General features: G+C 38.2%; 2 protein-coding genes across 2 annotated transcripts; one reads left to right on the top strand and one right to left on the bottom strand.

Annotated features, from left to right (window-relative positions):
• The first annotated feature begins 2 nt into the window (after positions 1-2).
• Positions 3-7,498, top strand: LOC140922448 (uncharacterized). The gene is made up of 5 exons (XM_073372432.1): positions 3-38; positions 151-292; positions 910-1,789; positions 4,170-4,211; positions 7,079-7,498. The coding sequence occupies exons 1-5, from the start codon at positions 3-5 to the stop codon at positions 7,137-7,139; spliced, it is 1,161 nt and encodes a 386-aa protein (XP_073228533.1). The 3' UTR covers positions 7,140-7,498.
• A 487-nt stretch (positions 7,499-7,985) lies between these two features.
• LOC140922598 (TBC1 domain family member 30-like) lies at positions 7,986-20,438 on the bottom strand. The gene is made up of 9 exons (XM_073372572.1): positions 20,035-20,438; positions 19,312-19,476; positions 17,129-17,190; positions 16,950-17,015; positions 16,011-16,130; positions 15,012-15,197; positions 14,164-14,507; positions 12,918-13,023; positions 7,986-11,031 (listed from the first exon to the last, which is right to left on the bottom strand). Exons 1-9 carry the CDS (start codon positions 20,423-20,425, stop codon positions 9,640-9,642), a joined length of 2,832 nt encoding a protein of 943 aa, XP_073228673.1. The 5' UTR covers positions 20,426-20,438; the 3' UTR covers positions 7,986-9,639.
• Positions 20,439-22,053: the final 1,615 nt, after the last annotated feature.

Below are 22,053 nucleotides of genomic sequence, written 5' to 3'. Positions count from 1 at the left end.
TCATGTCCCCTCCTTTCAACAAGTCATTGATTTGTTCTGTATGTGTTAGCTGTATTCGTTTTACCATGATAATGTGAACTCAAGAGAACTCGAGAGTTTTATTTCAATTCTTGTAGTAAAAGAAGGCATATATTCCGCATATTTTTTTAGTCGTCAGCACCCGAGACAGGAAGTACTGATTTTGTGGATTTAACACTCGATGAAAGATTTGGCTACACTCGCAAGGCCCCCATCAGCCATCAGCACAATACCTGTCATGGACGAAGCGAAAACGCTTTAAAGAGAGATCCTGGTAAACGTTTTTGGGAAGAAATTGATTGGCATAAAAGGAGGGTAGAAGGAAATCAAGAAACCGATGAAGATTCAACATATGATGCTATGTTTCTAGCATTTCTATCACCTTATAGAACCAAACAAGTTTCTGAAGTATTGTATTGTATAGTGTATTGAATTGTCTGAAGTAACAAATGATCTTCGTTATGACTTAACATGGTTATCTTTATTGTCCGTCACAATCATCTGACATGGTCATCATTGTCTGTTACTCTGTATCAACAACGTTACTGGTGTCCTTTTCTTTTTATCATCATATCATCGTAATCACTTTCTTGTCATTCAACATCATTAGCATCACTTCCATGCCTTTTACCTAACATCATCATCATCATCATCATCATCATCATCATCATCATCACATATCATTATCATTAACCTTTTTCATAATCTTTTACACCCAACTTCTTTAAAGTTTAAAATACTTTATCCCTTATAAATCTTTACTTGATGAGAGCAAAAATTGTCAACCTTCAGCTGAGAATGGTGGATGCCACGTCTTATATCGTTGAAGATAATTATAGATTTTCTGTAGAGGGTAGAAAAAGCCACTTAAATTTTTCTCCATCTTTATAGCTTCTTTTGAGGGTGAACTTCCTTGCTTTCTTGTCGATGAGATGTGGAATGACGATGACCTCCCTTTAGTTCTAAGCGATGACAGTGACCTTATTGTCAGTCCAGTGGCTCAGTCGCGGCAGAATTCATCCCGTTCTCATTGCTCTAAACCCACTGCTTCAAAGAAACGTCAAGAAATCTCCGATGAATTCAGACAGCCGCTCTCAAGGAGCTCTCAATTTATAATAGGATGCCAGGCGAAGAAAACAGGGGATAATTCTTCATCAGGTGCTAGAGTCCAGTCTAGAGAGAATCCGAAAAGGATCTCGCAACACTGGTCACTTTCACCAGCCATTCCTGATGCAGATGATATTGAGCTCATAAGTGCAGTCTCAAGAATCCCAAGAAGAGTCTTACGTTCTTTCCCAGCCCCGCCGCCAACTCCCGGTGCAGATGATTTTGAACGGATAACCAATAGTCGTGGAGACTCAACAAAACTGTTACACGCACTTTCACAAAACACCACTTTCACGGCTTTGCCAGCTTCTCCCACCCCCGCTGAGAATGCATTGAAACAGTCAAACGACAATAAACTATGTACAAGTCGATCGGACAGTAAAGTTGACCCTACAACCACACGCACAAGTCATATACGCGGCCTTTGGAAAGATGACTTTCCACTGGATGATTTAGAAATGGAAGAATGGGACATTTTCCCTGATTTTACTACACCCCAGACCTCTGTTCTCAACCAACCAACCAAGCAAATAGCGAACCTTTCAAGCAATATGAGTTCAACTAGCCTGGATCCCCTGTTGTTGAGTCAAAGCGGGTCTGGTTTTAACGCAAACAGCGCCCACAAGAGCCAAGACGATTTCAGCACAGCAATGTGCGAACAAAGGTAATGTGTATATTTAGAATTTTTACATTCGGTAAACAAATACAACATGTAACTCGAAAAGGAGACTAGAAGAAAAACATGAGGACAGTTGTAAAGGAATCTGTATGGGAAACGACTTTTTCTATTACAGCAACTCACCTTGGCATGTGAACAAACCGACCATTTTCCTTTCCTTTTTTTCCTTAGCGTCTCACTAATTTGTTTAGTGACCGGTCTTTAGTCTCTTACAGCTGTTTCGTATAACAGGCGACCCTGAAATCTTATACCAAAAAGTCTTATATTTCGTTGGAGCAGGAAATAAGTAGAAAGTATTTGAATTTCTGATATTATAGAATGTCATTAAAAACATTTCTTTGAATACACTAGGAAGCAGGCCTATTTTAAAAGAATACATAAACCTTCCAACTTGAAAAAAGTAAATTTCAGTGAACTTCAGTGTTTGCAACCCTTTGAATATAGGATCAGTGTGAGCATTAAATGGCTTCTTGGAAATACTAATTCGAATAATTATTTTCTGAAGTATTTTTTTTATTTAAATAAATAAATAAGCCAGTAAGTAAGTAACAAAAAAAAAGTTACGATAAAAAGTATTGAAGCATCAAAAGCATGTCAGTTGCCACACATATTTAATAATGTTTGCCACAATTTTCAATGCAATATTGTTCAAAAAGCTTAACTTAAAAATTCATCTAAATTAGGTTTCGTTACAATGTTCTTGCAAGTATACAAGTATTTCTTTTGCAGTAAAACCAATAGACAAAGTTTGCTTTGAGTTGAATTTGGCATTTGCATTAGAAGGGAGTCATCGAACGTGTTAAATAAAATTTGCTTGTTTGAAAGTTGTACGTTTTTCTGAAGTATGACAAAACGATTCAAGTTTGTGGGATAAGTTGATGTCCATACTGAAACACAATATACAAGATAACTCACAAAGATAAACTAAGCTATAAAAAAGGTATGTAAAGAAGTAACAGGAAGACAAAAGCTTGATTAATATATTATTCTCATTGCATAAATAACTGGCGCATCACGGATTTTGAGCTACATCCTTCAGATTCCGCCGTGCTCTGCATCTCCGGGGCGGGTATGATGCTTTGCTGTCTCTTTGCTCAAATTCCCGTGCTTTACCTCGATTGTTGTCATTTTGCCCGCGTTCCGGTGAAAGAAGCTTCTGTCGCCTCACCCTCCTCCCCTGGTGCTGGTCGACGCGGCTACGCTTAACTCGCGCTGCATACCTTAGTTGCCACAGTTGTGACGGTCTCCTACCATAACTTAGTTTACCGTGATGTGGTAATAGTTATGCAGTGAGGATAAATTACTATATAAATTAAGAAAACCAAAGGACCTACTATCGAGCCTCGAGGTACATCGCATTTAATAATGTGTAGAGAAGATAAATCAACAATGCGTTGTTTACAAATTCAAATGTGATCTGTGTGATGCGGATTATGTTGGCTATACTCGCCGACACCTTTTCCAACGCATTGATGAACACAAGCACTCAGCTATTGGAAAACACCTGCGTTACTCTCATAATCAAAAGAACAAAGACCTCACTGAACAATTCACTATACTGAAGAAATGTCGTGGGAAATTTGAATGCTTGATCTACGAAATGCTTTTTATCCAGGAAATGAAACCCAAACTGAACACTCAATCAGACTCAATAAAAGCGAAACTATTTAGTACCTAATTAACACTCACTACATGCCACATTGTAGTTTTTAATCACATGCAACGAGACTTCACACGCATTCTTAATATATAAAGAACTTTTAACAATCTATCTTTTTAGAATTTGAAAATGATGAGCGAGTCATCGAAACGTCATTCAAAATTTTTATCGTTGATTTTTATTCTTAGAAGAAGAGGTGTCATTGAATTGGACAAATTGATGCCTGTTACTCCATTAATAACTCGCAAACCAATTGTACGCCATCCCTTCTTAGATACCATAATGCAATAACTTATCAATATAATTTGGTGATTAACAGTATCAAATGCTTTAGATAAATCGATAAAAAATGCCTACGGTTAATTAATTATTTTCAATAGCAGAAAATATCTTATCATAAAACTAAATAGGAACGTTCCCGCTAACATTAATTTTTGCAGCTTCTGCTCGTTATTGCCGCCCTTATTTGACAAACACAGTGGATGCTACGGTAACGGTTTGATTGACGTCGCAAAAAAACCAAAATCCTGATACCAAACGTTTTAGACAACGCAGGTCGCGTGTTTTCCGAAACAGCTGTAAGCCTTCAGTTAAATAAGGCTTATGTTAATAATTACAGTATGAGATAATACACTTCGGTCTGAAAAAAGTGTAGAGAAGGACTCATAATTTTTTAATATGTAAAATGTCTGCTTTTTTTTTCAGTCCCATTTCTTCTTCTTTCTTCTGTTCCAAATCGTTCACGAGGTGAGTCTTATTAGAGTCTGTATCACGCAACGATCTTATCTAGAATTGGCGTAACATTTACGAAACCATCAGGTCAATCCGTTCAGAGCCAGGGAGATATACTAATTAACCCTTGGGGTCCTTTGCCTTCATCAGTGCTAAATCAATGTAAAAGGATCAAGTTAATGATCATCATGTCTTGTTTTTTTAAAAAACTAATTCTTCTCTTAAGTATGTTAAGAAATGTACGTGTCGATTAAGGCTAGGCGGAGCTTTTCGAAGTTTTCTCTTTACTTAATTTATTCTACGCCTTCAAAATAAAAAATGGCCTTCTTTATTACCATCTTTGGACATTTTGTTCAGAAAATTCCTTATTAACAAGACGCTGTGGGAGCGTATATTTGAGCGTCGATATACTACGCGTGTGTTTGAAGTTTAAGTTTTTTATGTGTATTAGGGATGTGTGAGTAGTGCAGTAGCGTTGTATAATTTAGGGGTGGTCGAGATGCGTGAAAAGGGAAGCGTGGAGTTATATTGGACGTGAATTGGCAAGATAATCGATGTAGTTTGTTAATCAGTGAAACTTGTTTCTTGTAGAATTTAATATGAAGTAACAAACAATGATTATTTCGGGAGGTAAAAGTGATTTTAGGTGTTGCAGTGAGGTAGTTGTGCTGGAAGTGCTCATTTGGTTATGAAAGGATAGTGTAATTACAGTGTGTTGAAATGAAGTGGTGGTTGTGAAAAGTCTTATCAATAGTCGAAAACATACTTGTACTTATTTTAACGTTTTTAGGCTTTCTGGTTAGGATTGGTTTTCACCTATTTTTGATAATAGTTGTGTGAAGAGAACGTGGATAAGGCCAAAAGTTCATTTAATATAGAGAAGGTGGTATGAAGATGTTAAGGGGGGGGGGGGGGGGGGTGGGGCGGAAATTTGGTGTGTGCTCGGGGAATTTTTTGCACCTTAGTTAAACGCAACAAAACGATTAAATGAACACCGTTCCAGCCCGGTTAGCTGGGATCCCGGTATTGTGATGCCGCAATCCCAGGTGGAAAATTTTCAAGTAATCACGCTTGTTGGGCGGCCCAGAGAATGAACCAAGCGAGAAACAGGATAGCGGGTAACACACTGTTCATGCCCATTGCTTCCCCGACTCATGTGATCAGGCCCTTACTGTGAGTTGTATTGTCACGCAGTTTGCACGTGAGAGCTTTGGAATATGCCGCTTTCGTGTTTTGTGCATGAGAGAATGCGACTTAATCTAATTAACCTCAGAGTTTTAAAAATAGAATGAGGTTTGCACGTGAAGATGTTGGACTCTGCCCCTTTTACTGTTCGACCGTGAAAGAAAGCAACTTGTTTACGAGGTCATTTTGCTCAATACGATTTTGAGAAATCACCTCCTTTCCGAAAATATGCAATGAAATTATGCATCATTCAATGTTACCCTTAACTAGTAATAGTTGACACTACAGCTGCCCTGTTTATTGTCGCTCAATAGCATTCTTGCTCGTTGTGTAGCTCTTTGAAATATACCGATTCATAAGGAGGATTTTCACACATATTCCATACAATAGGTGAGATAAATACAGGAAACGCAAGGTTCCATGCACAGATTCAGGTCGATTTACACAGCTTTGATAGCTTATTCTAAACCATAAGAAAATATTTAATTAGAAGTTGAATTTTTCGCTATTTCTCTTTTACTTTTTACATTCAGTTCATTTTATGTGCCGGAAAGGAAGCCTTAGAAATTAAAAGGACGTTTGATCAATTCACACTCGCGCATTCTAGTCTATTTTAAACTTTATAGTGGAAGGACATCTGTGAGCAGGGAATAAGTCAGCACAGAATTTGATTGTTGGCGAATTTTTGTAATCGTCCATCGTTCTGCTAGTGAGAAGCTAGCCTTTGTTCACTCGTCTTGCTTGTTTGGGGCTGAGTCTTATTCCGGTCAAAGAGAGAGAAAGAGTGTCTGGCAAGGTTTCCAATGAAAGATTTGTGAACTCGTGTCTGGCAAACTCTCCCAGTGTTTATATGTACACAGTTATACGCACCTTATAACTTCTTCTGCGCTTAACGAGTGTCGTTAAAATTTTGGTCCATAACTTTCACTGAAACAACTGCTCCACAGAATGTCACTGATAACACGTAACGCAAAAGAGTGTCGAAGTATGACTGTCCAATAAATGTCACAAAATCTACCTAAGTGGTCCCTTGGGAATGTTCTGTCTTTACGTCATCCTATCCATTTCGTACTTGCGGGCGCAAACAATAGAAGCGTCATCATTACCTCCCGATTCCTCGCGGCCCCTGTTCAAGCAAATCGAGATTTTTTCTATATTGACTGTATGACTGTATATTTCAACTGTAAGTACTTTCCTTAATATACGCCCGAGTTACTAGAGTGCCTCCTCGGGATTTCGCCTTCTGGGCGAAATCCCTGCGGGGGCAATTATCTTATGCACGAGCTCATGGAATCTTGTATGACGTCTTCTTTGGCGTTCGACACTGAAAGCAAAAACATTGTCAAACCCTTGGCAATAAGCCAAACCATTCACACTATGCCTCGAGGACGATTATTTTCCAAAGGGAAAATTTAAATCATATAATAGTTTGTTTCACTCATGTTTTTCCAAAAAGTTTGTTTTCTATTGCCGATTTGTTTGCAATGCATTATCTGTGGGTCGCGTGCAACGAAGATCAATGCTGTGTTGTGACAAAGCGCGCGGAAGAGATTCGCGTCGCTTGGCTTGTTTACATTCGCACGTATTGCGAACCTATTGCAACTTTGAATCAAAACAAGCGAACTCATTTACTCTATTTGGGCCACGCCCAAATAATAAGTCTTTGTAACAAGTCTCGATTTGTTTTGTTGCTGTAGCACTGAGCAAGAGCACGAAGAACAAGACGCCTTTGCGGGGATTTTTCAAGGATTATTGTAAAACGGGCGATGATTAGCGCTAGAGGACAGCAAACATTCGGAGCAATGTAAGCCTCCTCATTCCTTGAGATACTTCATTGACTATAAAAACAAGTCTTGTTTTTCTGACTTGAATTGTAAACTTCAATAGGCTAATTTCCGAGTTGGCCCTTGGCTCTTTTCACAACAGGGAAAATACGAAGTCTTTGATATGAAATCAATCTTAATCTCATGCTAACAAAAATCATTTACACGTGCAAGGTTTCGCATTTGGCCCCATTTTGAAAGTGAGGGGTTTTGGACTCGAAAATTGCCTATTGTAAAAGGAACTGTTATTAACGTACTGTATTTCATGTTACGTTTGAAAGTTAAGTATACTACAGAAAGCAAATAGTCTTGCACGCTTATGTCCCTGAGGGCAATGATTGACTCACACTCTAATACATTAACGCAGGCACTGGACGTTTTCTATAGTGGGGAGAATACGCTCCGACTGTATGGAAATGTGCTGTTGCATTTAATTACATGCATCCTCTCATCTCATCTCCGCATCCACTTAAACCAAGGTGGTGGCTTGGATCTAAGGGCGCTTTTCAAAAGTCAGAACTGGCCGGCCGAACCATAGGCGGACCACACATCTTGGTAATGAAATAGGCGTTTTCCAAGAGGTTTTGCTGGAAAACCATCTCCTTTGTGTGCATAATATTTTGATTGATCTGGATGGTTAGTTTTGGTTAACAGTGAAATTCTCATTACGATGGGAATGGGCTGGCTGGTCAGTTCTGACAAATGCCGAAAGCGCCTTAAGACAATTTTGCATTCGCAGTGATGCCTTTCACGTTGGTCGCGGATTACAGTTTGGATTCACTTGTTAACATTCCAATAATTTATTTTCAATTTTCTGTAAACCAGTAAAAAGGCTAAAATTATTTTCCTTCGCTTTGACTCCTTTACAGAATGCTGAACTAATACTTCCGTATCCGTCTATCTTTGTCTAATAAATATTTCACACTTACGATTATCTTCAAAGAAAAATACATTCATTTATTATAGTATTTTCTCGAAAGTAACAAAACTTTTCTCTACTGCAATTCTAGGTGATTTACCTACAACGTACCATAGGACAGCCTTGTCATAAGGCGCCAGAACTTAGGCAGCCTTCTATAAATTCGTAGCACAAGCAGACTGGTTTCATCTAATCTCGTCTGAAAACTCTTGACGGTCAAAACAAGCACAAAAGCATAAAAACGGCGTAACAAATTTTTTTCCTTGCGGAAGATTTTGAAGAGTACCGTCGTTTCTGCGCTTGCTACAAAAAGTCGTTTTTCTATTGGATGCACCTTTAAATGCATCTTTTTCATGTGTTTCTGTGCTTTCTACAGAATAAAAGACGTTTTTCTATTGGACGCACCTTTATATGCGCTTGACAAAGATTCATGTTTCCCTTTTCCGGGAAAAGGTTTTTAACATTTTTAACATAAATTTCTACGTTCAAACGAGAAGTAAAACTATTGCGAAGCAGAGGTTGTTATGTTGTAACAAACAATTAGAATTGGAAGCTAAAGCCGTTTAGACACCAGTTAAAAACTTTACTTTTACTGTAAATTACTATTTTTTCTTAAATATAGATTCTTTAAATACGTGATAATTATGTAACAAAGGCAGTTCATGCCCCTTCAAAATACTCTTAATTCTAACTTAATGTATGCATATGGGGGATATATTTATCCCAAATGGTCAGCTACACTGAACCTTAGCAATAAAAAGGTACACCACGCAAAGATGCAGTTATGAGGCAGTAATAATTCAATCTATAATATTAACAAGAATTAAACAGATTAGCTTGCTTTCTACCCAAATTCCGCTCTTTTTCCACCTCCAATCGAATCACAACTGTAACTGCTTCTTCTAGAGGGACTGAATATTTTTGTAACTTTTTTTACATTTTCAAGTTCATTCGCCTTAGATAATAGACATTAATTACAAAATATGTCAAAATATTCGGGTTTTTATGAAACAATTCTTATAAATTATAATTTTTCTGAACATAATCGGCAAGGGACAATACCGGTCACTGCATGATTATTTACTTAGAGGGAAGCCTCCTCTGTTGCGTCCAGCCACCCATTTAAGTCGGCTTACACGTTTCGCCCAACTTGTATACGTAGAGGCGGCGAAGAACGTTGCACAACAATTTCAACCTCGTCCACGGGCCTCCTTCGCCTGTGGAGTATTTCGAAAGGGCCAGCAGTTTACTTTACAAAGACGGAGAAGGCCTGAAAACGTTGTAGGTTCACGGGAGAAAACACCAAGATATTGTTTGGAGTTATTCAAAAGTGCTTAGCCCAAAAAGGTTAGCAACCATGACAATTAATATCCTCTGTTAAAACAAACCATTTAGCGCCAACCGGGCTTCGAATCATGCGCATTTCGTCGACTTTCGCAGCTTTCGGGTATTTCTCGTGATTCGTCGACGAAATCTTAAAAACCAAAATTATCCCGCAGAACGCTTCTCTTCGCCACTAATTTCTTTTACCGTCTACCCCTCCATTGACCGCAACACCATTGACACTTTGCCGATTATCTTTCTTGACTTGAAAAGCGTCCATTCGCTTGGCACCTTTGTCCGAAATGTTGCCATAAAGAATTCTGCTCCTAGTAGGCTGTTTGTTCCGTTGAGGAAAGGGTCTAAAGTTTTCGGGGTACTTACATCTCCTGTCCTCTTCTAATAACCATGAACTATTACCAGTAGAGTTCATAGCCCCACGGTTATAGACCCGTCCTGTCCCACCGAAGCTGCGCATGCCCGTATCGAGGACAGCAGGGCTGTTTTTATCCAGTACTTTAACAGGTTTAGCCGCTTCATTGTTGCCCTCCGTTACCGTTAACATTGATGACTCCACTACCGTAACTTTCGGCGTATGATTAGAAGGATTAACGATCGAGAGAATAGGCCCGCCATTTTGCTTTGATTTTCCAGTTTCTAAAGAGGACACTTCACCATTTAATCCAACATGCTGCATTTTAAGCGAACTGGGGGCGACTCGCTTTTCCTTTTTAACAGTTGGCGGTTCAACGTGGCGGCGCCTCTCTTCGCTTTGCCACCGTTTCTCTTCCTTGTGTACCTTTTTTGCACTCACCAAACCCTCTTTCCTTTCAGTTTCTACTTTCTTGCTAAAACTCTTCGTTTTCCCATCCTCCTGTGCCTCTTTTCGCTCTTTCTGGTCACCTTTGAACAACATATTTAAATGCTGCAAGCTTTCCTTTTCGTAAGCGTTCTGTTTAACTTCAGCTTTGTGACTCGCTATTTCATCAAACAAGGACTTCTGGACAGCTTTCGTTTGATTGCTTTTCTTTTCAGTCCCAAAATGGCTCCTGGTAGCTTTCACCTTTCGTTTTGTCGCCGATACAAGCAAATGGTTAATGGCAGCGGGAATGCTCTTACGCTTTTCCGATTCTTGAATATTCTGCACCGCAGCCTCTGAAAAGACCACGACCGCATTTTGTTGCATTTGCCTCATCCTCGCGTACTGTTTCTGTAAGTAGGACATCTCCTCTTGCACGCGGTTTCCCCTTGAACCGAACTGTTTTGTTGTGTAAGGTAGAGGCGAATACCCGTCAGTAGCAAATACACCCGGCGAAGCCGCCGCGATGTCATTTGCATCTGCGTCGCCTTGACCAACAGCTTTCATCGTGTTGCCGGGGACAATTTCCGAAAACGGTAAGAAAGCTCCAAGGCAACTCATCCCTTCAAGATCGTCCACATCGTCTTCTTCGTCGCTAGAACCACGTGCCAGTGCTGATCGTCGGCTCCTGTCACCAGTGACGTCAGAGAATGGATTGATGTTGTAAGTATACTGTTCTCTAAGCTCTGCTAGGCCTGGAAAAGGGAACGGCGCAAGTGCGTAGACCTCCTGTACGAGAAGAAGAAAAACCGCTTAAATGGCTTTAATATCCAGTCAAATCATATCAAAACAAAATTTGAGAATGTTAGATTGACAAGTTGGATCCATTTAAATAGGGTTTTATATCTTTACAGTGGCTATGTCAAAGTATTATTTATAGTCGGCAATTTTGCCAGCGCCTATTTTCGTCAACTGCAAGCTCAGATAAAACTACTAAATGTCTTGTATTGACATAGTCAATGCTACATGATAAATACAGATTCGTGATTTCCGAGCACTGTAAGTCATAACTAGAAAATGAGGGGACCGTAATAGTTTGGTGAGCGCTGGAAATAGCGGATCTGACGACTTTATATAAGCACTCTCGTCATTTTTCTGTTTTCTCATCTTCAATATTTTGGGCCAATATACGCTGCATATCGTCTGATATTTTCAACAAACATGATGTTAATCGGTTATATTACATTAATTTTCCTTTAGCAGACAGATGGTATCGATTACAAATCACTAACTTACTGGACAGCAATATCTATATTTGCATTTTGAGCTGTTCTAGATAAGGCGGACAAATAAATTGAAACTTAGGCTGTCAGGAGTAAAAACATTATCATTTTCTTCAAATTGGACTCTAGCTAGATTTATGGCTATAAGACCATTTCAACTACGCAATGATGATTGATGATTTTCAGATAACACCAAATACATGTCCAAAACTCACAAATGATCATGATTCCTTTAGGATATTTCTTGTAGCACAACCCTGCTATTTGTATCCTTTAAGTTTCTCTGTGTTCAATTCAAGGGAACAGAGTTCCCACTCAAAGTTGAAATCTGAACTGAAGTCAGTTCCTTACTCAAATTTACGGTCGCTTACGCGTGCACACCTTCAAGTCGAGCTCAAAATTTTTCTCCAGCGCAAAGCGCGAGCTAGAAATGTTTTGTTTTCGGCCAGAAACGAGAACGGAGAAGCGAAGGACTTTAAGAAAGTCTAACCTTCAACAAGATTCTATTAAGAGGCCCCACTTTACTAAACCAGAACTTAGCTTAGTTATAACTCCACGTGTTTTCAAACAAGCTATGCACCTTAGTACTTCGGAATTTTTCTTACCTGTGTGAACGTTTTCTAGGTTAAGATGATCTTAATCGCCCTTTAAATTCATAAAACTCCCTGTGAGACCAATCGCCCGACCAATCAAATGTGGTTAAGTCACGATAGATAAATAAAGCTCAAAACTCTACGGCAATGTTATACTGCTGGTGTACTATAGAAGCGTATAAATGATATCAACCTATGTTCAGCTTATCCGTAACATTATCACAAAAAAATAGATGAAGAGTCTGGGAGACTAAATGGAGCGTGAAGAAAAACACGCTTTCTAGTTTAACGCTGCAAATTAATTCTATTCACAACAGCTGCATAAACGTTTACGACATCAGTTTACATTTCTGGATCGGTTGTTTAGAAAACGTGTGTAGTCGCACATGTTTCTTAAGTAGCCTGGCTTCAGACCAAAATGGTCAAACAGTTTGCAACGTTCGTATACATTGTAACATACCCTATCGCCTGCCTTAATGTTACCGTTGGTTACCGAAAAAATCTCCCTTTCAAAAACATCAACCCTACATCTTATTCTAACTTTTCATACCTTAAGACATCGCATATTGCATGGTGTCATTCTCAAAGCATAATTATCTGTACCAAGGACTTAACACAGAAATAGTCAGAACGGAAGTTATCGTTGAAGAAAAACAATATGTTTGGATCACCGTTCGACAGCGAGTTTTACTAAATGCAGCAATCTCCTTACCTAAACGTCCGCGAGAAAAAGTCCAAAAGATTCATCAAAGAAGGTTGCACACTGTAAATTGATCATTAAATGCATGGGAAACTTTACCTGCATTAAAGTTTGACAGTCAATAACATTGCCCGTCAATACATCTTGTATTAGGACTCCCATTGTACTGTAAAAATCATCTGACGTCTCCACGTCTTCAAGGCGCCTACAATGTTAAGGTATCAATCAAAGTTTAAGGGGTTAAGAAACATACAATATAGCCACTAAATGGCACGCAAGGCAAAGTGACCACAGGTGCTTTAAAACTCTTACTGTTAGAGCTAAAACTCTGTGTGTGAGGACGATCCTACCTTTAAAGGCGTAAAATTAAAATACATCACGCCTGACGCCAAGGGAAGGTGGTCTAACTATAGTATTGAAGTCTGTGGTTAAATTTCTAAATAATAAGGCAATTAAAATAAAAGCTACCAAGCAGAGCTTTATAGAGGAGCTGCTGACTGTGTTGCACATACACTGTACAGCTGTTTTGAAGGTAATTGGAAGAAATTATTTTATGTTTGATTCTGATTGGCCGAAACGTTTGCACACACAGACAAATTCCATCTGATAATTCTCAGTATGTATGAAATTAAAAGCGGTTCTAACTTTTGAGCAGGTGGTAACTTGTGAAGCACTATTAATAACAAAATCCCACAGGCATAAGAAAAAGAAGCGTTCCCTTTTTATAAACTGTTGCACGTACTGCATACACATGAGTTTCAGGTATAGGAGACGGATATAACCCCCATCAAACTGTTTGGTTGTTAGTTACAACCATTGTTTCATTGTATACCGCTCTTGCCACCATCTAAACCCGGGGGGGGGGGGGAACTCCATATAATGGCCTATAAGGGGAGGCCCCGCCCGAAAGAGGTACCTTTTCAGGCCTCAGGTATAAGAAAGGGTAGGGATATTAGTCGCTGAAGTATACGAAAGGGTAGGGAAATCTGTCAAAGATTGCCCACAGGGTTAACAGATGAATTTTATGGCTTTATAAAGTCGAGAAAACGTTCTATTTTTGCGATTGATTCCTATTTGAAATGCAGCGCATATACAGCAGTTAAGAGGGATGCAAAGTTCTAAACAAGGTATGTGAAAGACGTACCATTTGTCAATAGAAGGTATACGAAAGGGGTAGCTTTTTCGTGAAAAATGGTATATTAAAGGGTAAGGGATTGGAACTCGAGGCGGTGCCTCCCCGTTTTAAAATTTGTTGAGTATCCCCCCCCCCCCCCCCCCCCCACAACCTCCCGGAGCATCTAAATGTTAATACAGTACAGAAAACAATGCAGGGCTTGATACGTACTCTCCTAGTTTACCCCAGATAGCCACAGCAGCTCTCAGAAGCACCTCGGAGCCTTCCAACAGAATTGAGTCCCAGACTCGCAAAACAGTTTCCTCAGGAAGGCATGTCGAAAAAAGGGTCAAAAACCACTGCATAGTAAATACGTTGATCAAAGGTGGCTCGTACATGGCGTTAGAGCCGTTCTGTGACAATGCTTGTGCTTGTAAGCTATCCAAGTGTTTCGATAGGCGAACCAGCTTAGCTCGCATCAGATCACGCAGCACCGCCATATCCACAGACAAAGCACGCAGGTTATTGGCGAAGTAATTGGTGGGTAGTACGTGATCAATAACGTAAACCATGACCTATAAAGAAATTTTGGGTTAAACAAGAATAGCAAATTAAGCAATGAGATCTCCAGCAGGCCCCAGTTGTTCAAAAGGTGGATAGCGCTATCCACCGGATAAATCGTTATCCAGTGGATAGTTCAATTGGTTTCCCTAATACTTATCCACTACATTGTCCAACGTTTCAACAAACCCGGGCCAGATCACTAACTAGACAAAAAATGCAAATTCAATCCAATATATGAAAGTCCCCTAGGGAATTTACCGTTTTTACTTCGGTTTTGCTCCGCTAGGCTTGGTAAGTGGACTTAAACAACTTGAACTTTCACAGATGCAGAGAAGCCTTAACACAACAAAATCCCGACGCAAAGATTTATCAATAAAAAATTTATTCGCCCGAGTTATAGCCTTAGCACAAGGCTTCACCTTTTCGCCCTATCCCCACTAAGAGAGAGAATGTCCCACCCTGACACTTCGTTATATCGGGGATCCAAACTATTTGTAACAGCAAAGTAGGGTCACCTTGAGTGCATCCTCTTCGTTGCGTTCCATGACTTGCAGAATTAGGGCAGCAATAACATTGAAGCCCTGACAGTACCCAACAGACTTGTTATATCTGGCATAAGCTAGCAGAACACGCTTCAAAGACGCTCTCTCTTCTGGACTGTCTTGACTACAGAACCAACTACAGCCAGTGCGGTGCAGATCCTGTACAAGTGCGGCAAAACACATATGCAAAGAATTAGTTATTCTATGGGGATAAAAAAAATTGTTGCTCGTTCAAAAATTGCTCGCGTGTTCCTTTTTCAGAATGTTGCATATGTTAAATGCTTCTGACAATATTCAATAGAGTTGTTGATCAGAAGGAACAAGTAATATTTGTGATGTCACGATTGACTACAACAGAAAAATATGAGCCGCCTCAGGACCTCCTGACGAGTCGCAACTCTGTGTACTGAGCCAGGGAAAAGACTTTAGGCAGCAAGGCTATTATTTACTAGCTTCATATATGACACACTTATCCAACAACATGCTTTAATGTAGGAACAGAAAATCGAGCGCCAGCGTTTAAAGCGACAAACAGTGGTATTTTAAAATCATTTTTGATCAACATACACCCCGTAGAAAATCTAAATCTCATCGGCTTATGTCAAATTTTAAGTTGCGTTTTTTTTCTTCCCTTGTTTCGCTTTTCAAGCTTTCCAGAACTCTCAGCTTTCACGGCCGTCATTCAAAAGAATGTTTTTAGGCGATTATTTTATTGACCATATACTAACAAGACAGTCGGTTTTTCCTTCTCCGTTTGACTAACTTTCATCAATTATTTTTAGACTTTTTGACCTGGATTTTTTCAGCACCAAGCGGAACCCCAATAAGGACAGCTGAATTTCAATTCAAGTTAGTTCAAAGGAAAAAGAGTCAAGAATGTAGCATGTAAGGCCCTTTGTGATCCTAACCCCTCCGATGTGACCAACGCCCTTTTTCCGTATAAACTCCTTCAATTGCGAGTTTCCACTTTACCTTGACTATTTGTGATCCTAGCTCGTCATCATCTGGATTACTTTTTTCATTGAAGCAGACTTTGGCTGTTTTTTCCCAATCTAAATCTTTAATCTTGTTTTCAGCAAGACATAACCACAGCTAGCAAAAAGACAATCAATACCTTTCCGTTATAAAGTAACAAAGTCAATAACTCGCGTGTGCATTACTATTTTTCCATGTGTTGAACAAACTGTGAGTGTTGCATCGTTGTCAATATTATTTTAATAATCAAAACGCAAATGCTACAACTATTTCGTGAAGACCTCTAATTTTAGACTAAGACCTTGAATCAGTTAAATGAGTACGTAGTTATGAGGAGAAAGGAAAATAGTCAATTGAATTTCCTCATCAATTTACCTGTATTATCCAATATTGATATTTCGACCTTTTTTGAGAAAACATTTTTTTTAATGGAAGATCTTCAATCTTGGAAATCTGCAATATCTTCCATGTCAAATAAGTTTCGTATCTGAATGAAGTCCTCAAAATACAGTCAAACCTGTATTAAACGGTCACCCTTCAGGAATGGCTCACTGACCACTTAATACAGGTTGACAGTCGGCGTTCAAAACAGGTTTGATAAACCTAAGAGTTATTTAGGAAAATGATGATGGTAAAAAAAGGAATCCCTGACAAAATGTCCTTAAGGGTGTCTGCCTCTTCTAATGCCAAAAGAAAGGAAGTAAAAGACCACTAAACTCCATACAAATTGTATCTCTTGCACTAGTGTGGTGCATCTTGTCAAAGTGACAACTTAATAGAAGTAAAGACAATGAGAAATTATTCATTGGGACCTTGGGATACAGGTCAGTTTAACAGTAATATTATTAAGGTCACTGCTTAATGGGGGGTGACTGCTAAATAGGCATTCACTAAATACAGCTTTCACTGTATGAAGGTATTAAAAATGTAGCTAACCCTTCTTCTCCAAGACGATGGGATTCCCTCCTTCAAGCGAGCTATGGCTTTGAAAGCAGCCAACCACTAGAAAAAGAAGAAGTCTTGAATTAATTCAATCCTCACTCTCAACTCTTGAGAAGAAGAAGAAGAATTTATCAATAATAGAAGAAAGTGTTCAAGTGAAGATTACAACTTACTTGTTTATAGGCTTTCTTTCCACTTTGAGGGATAAAGGAAAATCTGATTTTAGTATCCACACCTATGCAAAGAAGAAAAAAACAATGTTTAATTAAAAAAAATACTGTACTTAACAATAATATGCAGAAGTACATCTTCTTTCAATTTCAGAATGACACTTCATTTTACAATTAATTTGAAGTTTACAAATGGAGCGAGGATAAGGAGCGTGATTGGAGTAATCTTAATTATGTTGACTTTGTATAAAGATTATTTGATGAAGGCATTTAGTAACTAATCCAGCTCTTTTGGCAGGATTGTAAACAAAAACCAGAGTTTTCCAATGAGTTCAAAATGTAGCAGTATAAATTAAGTTTGTTTTAAAATAGCCTTATTTGGCTGATTTTCCCTGTTGATTAAGACAATATTGAGGTGGTTGGGAGAATAAAAATAGCCATCTTATATTTCATATCTCTTTTCCTGAAGTTATGCTTTGTCATCCCAATATAAACTTTTGTTATAAGTAGGTGGAATATGATTGTCACATAAGTGTTTCCTTAGGAAAGTGACTGACATTTTGAGAACCTGTGCAGTAGTCATTTTCAGAGTCAACATGAGTTGTATCTGTTCATTGATGGTATTAGACTCTACGTGCCCTGATTGTGCCTCACAGTATTTAAAGCTCCACTATATTTTTGGCTAGTCACCCTTGACTTAACATTCAGTTGATTATTAATATTTTTTTTCCTTTAGGCAATTACCTAATCACCAAGATTAATAAATCTGTGTTGCTGATTCTATTTTCATTACCACCAACAATAAACTGATCCGTACCAACTATTTTAATTCTTATTCATCTACCAAAGTTAGTTATTGAGAACTGAAAAAAAAAATTCAGAAACAGTGTTGCCAGAAGTCTCATATCAACAATGTTAAAAGGAAAAACACTGGAGCATGGAGAATTAATATTTTGTGACTGAGAAGAATGTGGATTTTCTCTTTCATTAGTATTAGAGATTATCGATTGTCAAACTTGCCAGATAAATTATTTCTTGACATGTTAATTTTAGATGTTACCAGCATTTTCAACTGGAAAAGAAATTCTAACAAAAAAAATTATGAGAGCCCTCTATTTTCAAATGAATTGCCAAGCACAAGAATAGTACTCTTAAATTTCACACATCACCACACACAGGCAATAATTATCATAATCACTTAGCAGATTTATACTTAGCTGTCAGCTTGTGTCCTGATTTTTAATACCGCTGGCATCCAAATTTATAAACTTGTCACCCAAAGATTGCAAAACTATCTAATTACCGATTTGAAAATATTTCACTGATAGTAAGATACTAAAGGATGTGAATTTGTGATAGGCCAAAGTTTTATTGTTCTTTCACATTTAAATGGATTTTTTTCTCCTTGAATCAGATTTGGTAAAAAACCTCATGTCATCATTAAAGAGCAGTCACTGAAATACCCAAAGATTGATGGTTTGGTAATTATTGAAGTATTTGCAATAAATTAATCTTTACAACACTCTGTGATCTTCCTGTGGGATGAACAATCCTAAACAAAAATGTGACAAAAAAAACTGACTGATTTGCTGCGAAAATTAATTAATTAAAGATATTCGGTCTTTGAAATCGTTTTTTTTTTCAGCCTGGATGGATTTAGAAGAATAGCGTAGGAAAATGAGCAAAATTAAAATAGGTCGTACGTGTAACAAAATTTACATTACAATAGATTTGAGGAACATTCAACCATTTATTTGCAAAGTAGACCCACAGATGTGTTCAAACAAGTTTAAAATAATATACTATTTGCACCACACATCACAGTGCTTACGTGTTTAAGATTTATGCTTCATCGAAAGGCTTTTTATAAATAGCTTCTCCCCTTTTCCAACTGTGAAGGTCGATAGCAAACATAGCTTTGTTATTAAAATTGAGCAGTTTCCAAAAAATATTTTCTATTGTTATGTTTCGCTAAAGATTAGAATGAAACTAATTAATCCAGCATTGAGGTTGATCTCGCATTATGTAAAGTTCTGCAAACTTCTTCCCACTCTGAAAAATTTCAGATTTTACTCATTAACGCGGATTAGGTGCATATAATCGTAAAACTCGGCAAATGAGTTATTAACTAAACGTTAAAACCTTGCATTAGAACTACGAAAAATAGAAAACAGAATTTTACTCACGTCTCTTCAGCGAAACTGCTTGGAGGATAGCAGTTAAAACATCAAAGTTTCTTTGCAGTTTGTAAGCGTGCTTATCTCGTCTTTTCAACTGTTTTACCAACTTTGTTGAAAGCATAGAAATTCTCGTCCGCAACTCTTTCGCCATAACTCTCAGCTCATCCGTATCTGTATAAAATGGAGATAACAACAAGCGACCAATTAACTTTCAGTTATGAAATTAAAAAATATCACCTGGGATTTACATGCTTAAAGGTGAGTAACTATGCGCGTTTCGGTAGAAAAACTGCTCTTTGCTTACCACAGAAAAATAATTGTTAAGTTACGCACGTTAAGTAACGATAAAAAAGACGAAACATCGCGAACACGCGATATATTAAACACGGGACTACAGAGCGGTGAAAACTGAGAAACCCGTAGTATTCCTAGAGAGGATAAAGGGATACATTTATTACAGAAAAAGTCTTTGCGCCGCGCACATTTCATTCCACTTCACATGCATTCAAGCCGTGTTCATATCGGACACGCGTTACATGTGTTGTTAAAATCCAATATAACTGAGTCTAGATTTTGCAAAATAAAACGATCGCTTGACATTATAATTTACAAATTTACACTATCTAATACAGCCAAAATCTTGCAGATATTCTTAAAAATAACAGCAAAGTATTCGACCACGAGTTCTTTGGTATTCGAACGAGCAAATGCGTTTGTGCAGAAACTTACCTTTGCTTAGAAGTTCGTTTCTCGTCCAGCTTTCCCCGCGTTCTTCAAGGTCGAACGAGCCACCGTAAAGGCTCCCTGAGGTTGTTGAACATTCAGTTACATTATCACTATCCACCGAATCTCTGCTATGATACTGGTCGTAAATTTCAAATAAAAGGCAATCCACAATCGAAGCTTTTTTCTCGGCATTAATAAGCTCCTCGCGATGTTTCTCCGGGTCAAATCCATTTTGAAAACCGGCACTTTCACTCACTCCAAAATTCCAGTCTGAATCGTCGCTTCTAGGGCTTAAAGGACTTCCATCATAACTGCTTTCAGTGCTCAGACTTTCATGTTCAGTGCTTCCTTGTCGCTCAAAGTCCGAATCTTCGTCCACTTCACTGTCCGCCATCTTGCTTCGCCGCTGACATGATTGTTGTGAATTCATTGATCGCGCACGCATAAATAAAAGTCATCGCTTTGTTTACAAAACAATGCAAGTTAAAAATATCCTCAGAACTGTAAAGCGATCACCCTTTTTAAAAAGAAAACTGATTATGAACAAAAATCGAGGATATTTTTGCAAAATTCAGTCTGTTCCAGACAATTTCAGGAGGAAAATAGAGAGCTGTAATTTTTTGGGGGGGTTTCAGTGTTCTTTGAGCTCTTATAAGAAGAATAGGTAGATGTATTCACATGAACATTTTGTCACATTCTGATGTCACTCAAACATACTGCTGTCAAAAACTGGTAGGAGGTCAAAGTTGAATTGTCAAAAAATTATCTGTTAAATTGATGGGAACATGAAACTCTCAGAAAATTGATCTGAAAGGTTTGAAATAAGTTTGAAATGTTTCTTATGACATACAGAACATATTGGGCTTGTTTTTTTTTAAAGTTCCTACTAAGGCTTTCACACTTGCACTACTCACCTGAGATCACGCCACTGTGTTAGAATTTTTATGCAACACTCGGTTGCCTGGAAACTTTTCTGTGCCGAAAGACCGTTTCCAAGTTGTTATTTTTCTTTCTTTTTTTGTGATATTGTACTTTCCGCCTACAGGAATAAATAGACAAGATTTTTTTCAAGTTTACTGACTTTTACGCGTGTTTTGCAAGTCCAAGAAGCTCCTGAATTACATCTAACAGTTTTCAGGCCGTATCTATTGATCAAGCCTTGCAATCCTAGAGAATGACAGCGTCTTGTGAGGTAGTTCTAACTTTTCGGTCTGTAGTCAAAATCCTTTGATGTGACCATTCAAATAAACCTCTGGTAGCACCGTTCAAAAGCCTTGCACTATTTCCTCACTTTGCACAATGAAATTTGGACATTTTATGAAGGCACTTCTAGGAGTAAAACGGGGCTATAAGGATCTATAAGGAAGGAGTTTTCGGGGTTTATAGTCCTGTAATGGTTTTTAAGTGTGCTCTGCCTTGAAACGCCGGCTACGGGGGAACAGAAACACTTACCTGTTTGCTGGTAGAGCAATAAGGATTGCACGGCCAGAGAGGATAATATCCTCTTGGGATTGGAGTAGTTTTGTAACTAACAAAAAGGTTATCACAATCAAGAAAAACATATTTGAAATTAAAAACTTCATTCAGGCTCCTCCTTTTAATGACATTCACTCATTTTTGCATTTTTAAATCAGTCTCAGCGGCGAAAGCAGGAATTTCCCAGCAGCAAGACAAATTTGAGAAATCAGTTTCACTTTAGGAGAAGAGAAAAGGAATTTCAACATTTTCCGTTTGTGTCCACATATACCAGCGAATGTAATCTTTGGCCTTTTTGCACGATAATAGCGCAGCGATCACCTAATAATAGTTTAGAGATGGCACAGGTCCAGCAGGTCAAAGACGTCAAGGGTTCCATTTTGTCCATATTCTGTTAATTATCCTGCCATTTTGCCGTTTAAGCCCATGTCCACACGAGTTCAGATACTTTTCTAAACGCATGCACACTTGTCTTCCATCTTCCAAATAATAATAACAATAATAATAATAATGATAATAATAATAATAATAATAATAATAATAATA

This window comes from Porites lutea, chromosome 13 (genome assembly GCF_958299795.1).
Source record: "Porites lutea chromosome 13, jaPorLute2.1, whole genome shotgun sequence".
Classification (NCBI taxonomy): domain Eukaryota; kingdom Metazoa; phylum Cnidaria; class Anthozoa; order Scleractinia; family Poritidae; genus Porites; species Porites lutea.
This window is presented reverse-complemented; position numbering and strand designations above follow the sequence as displayed.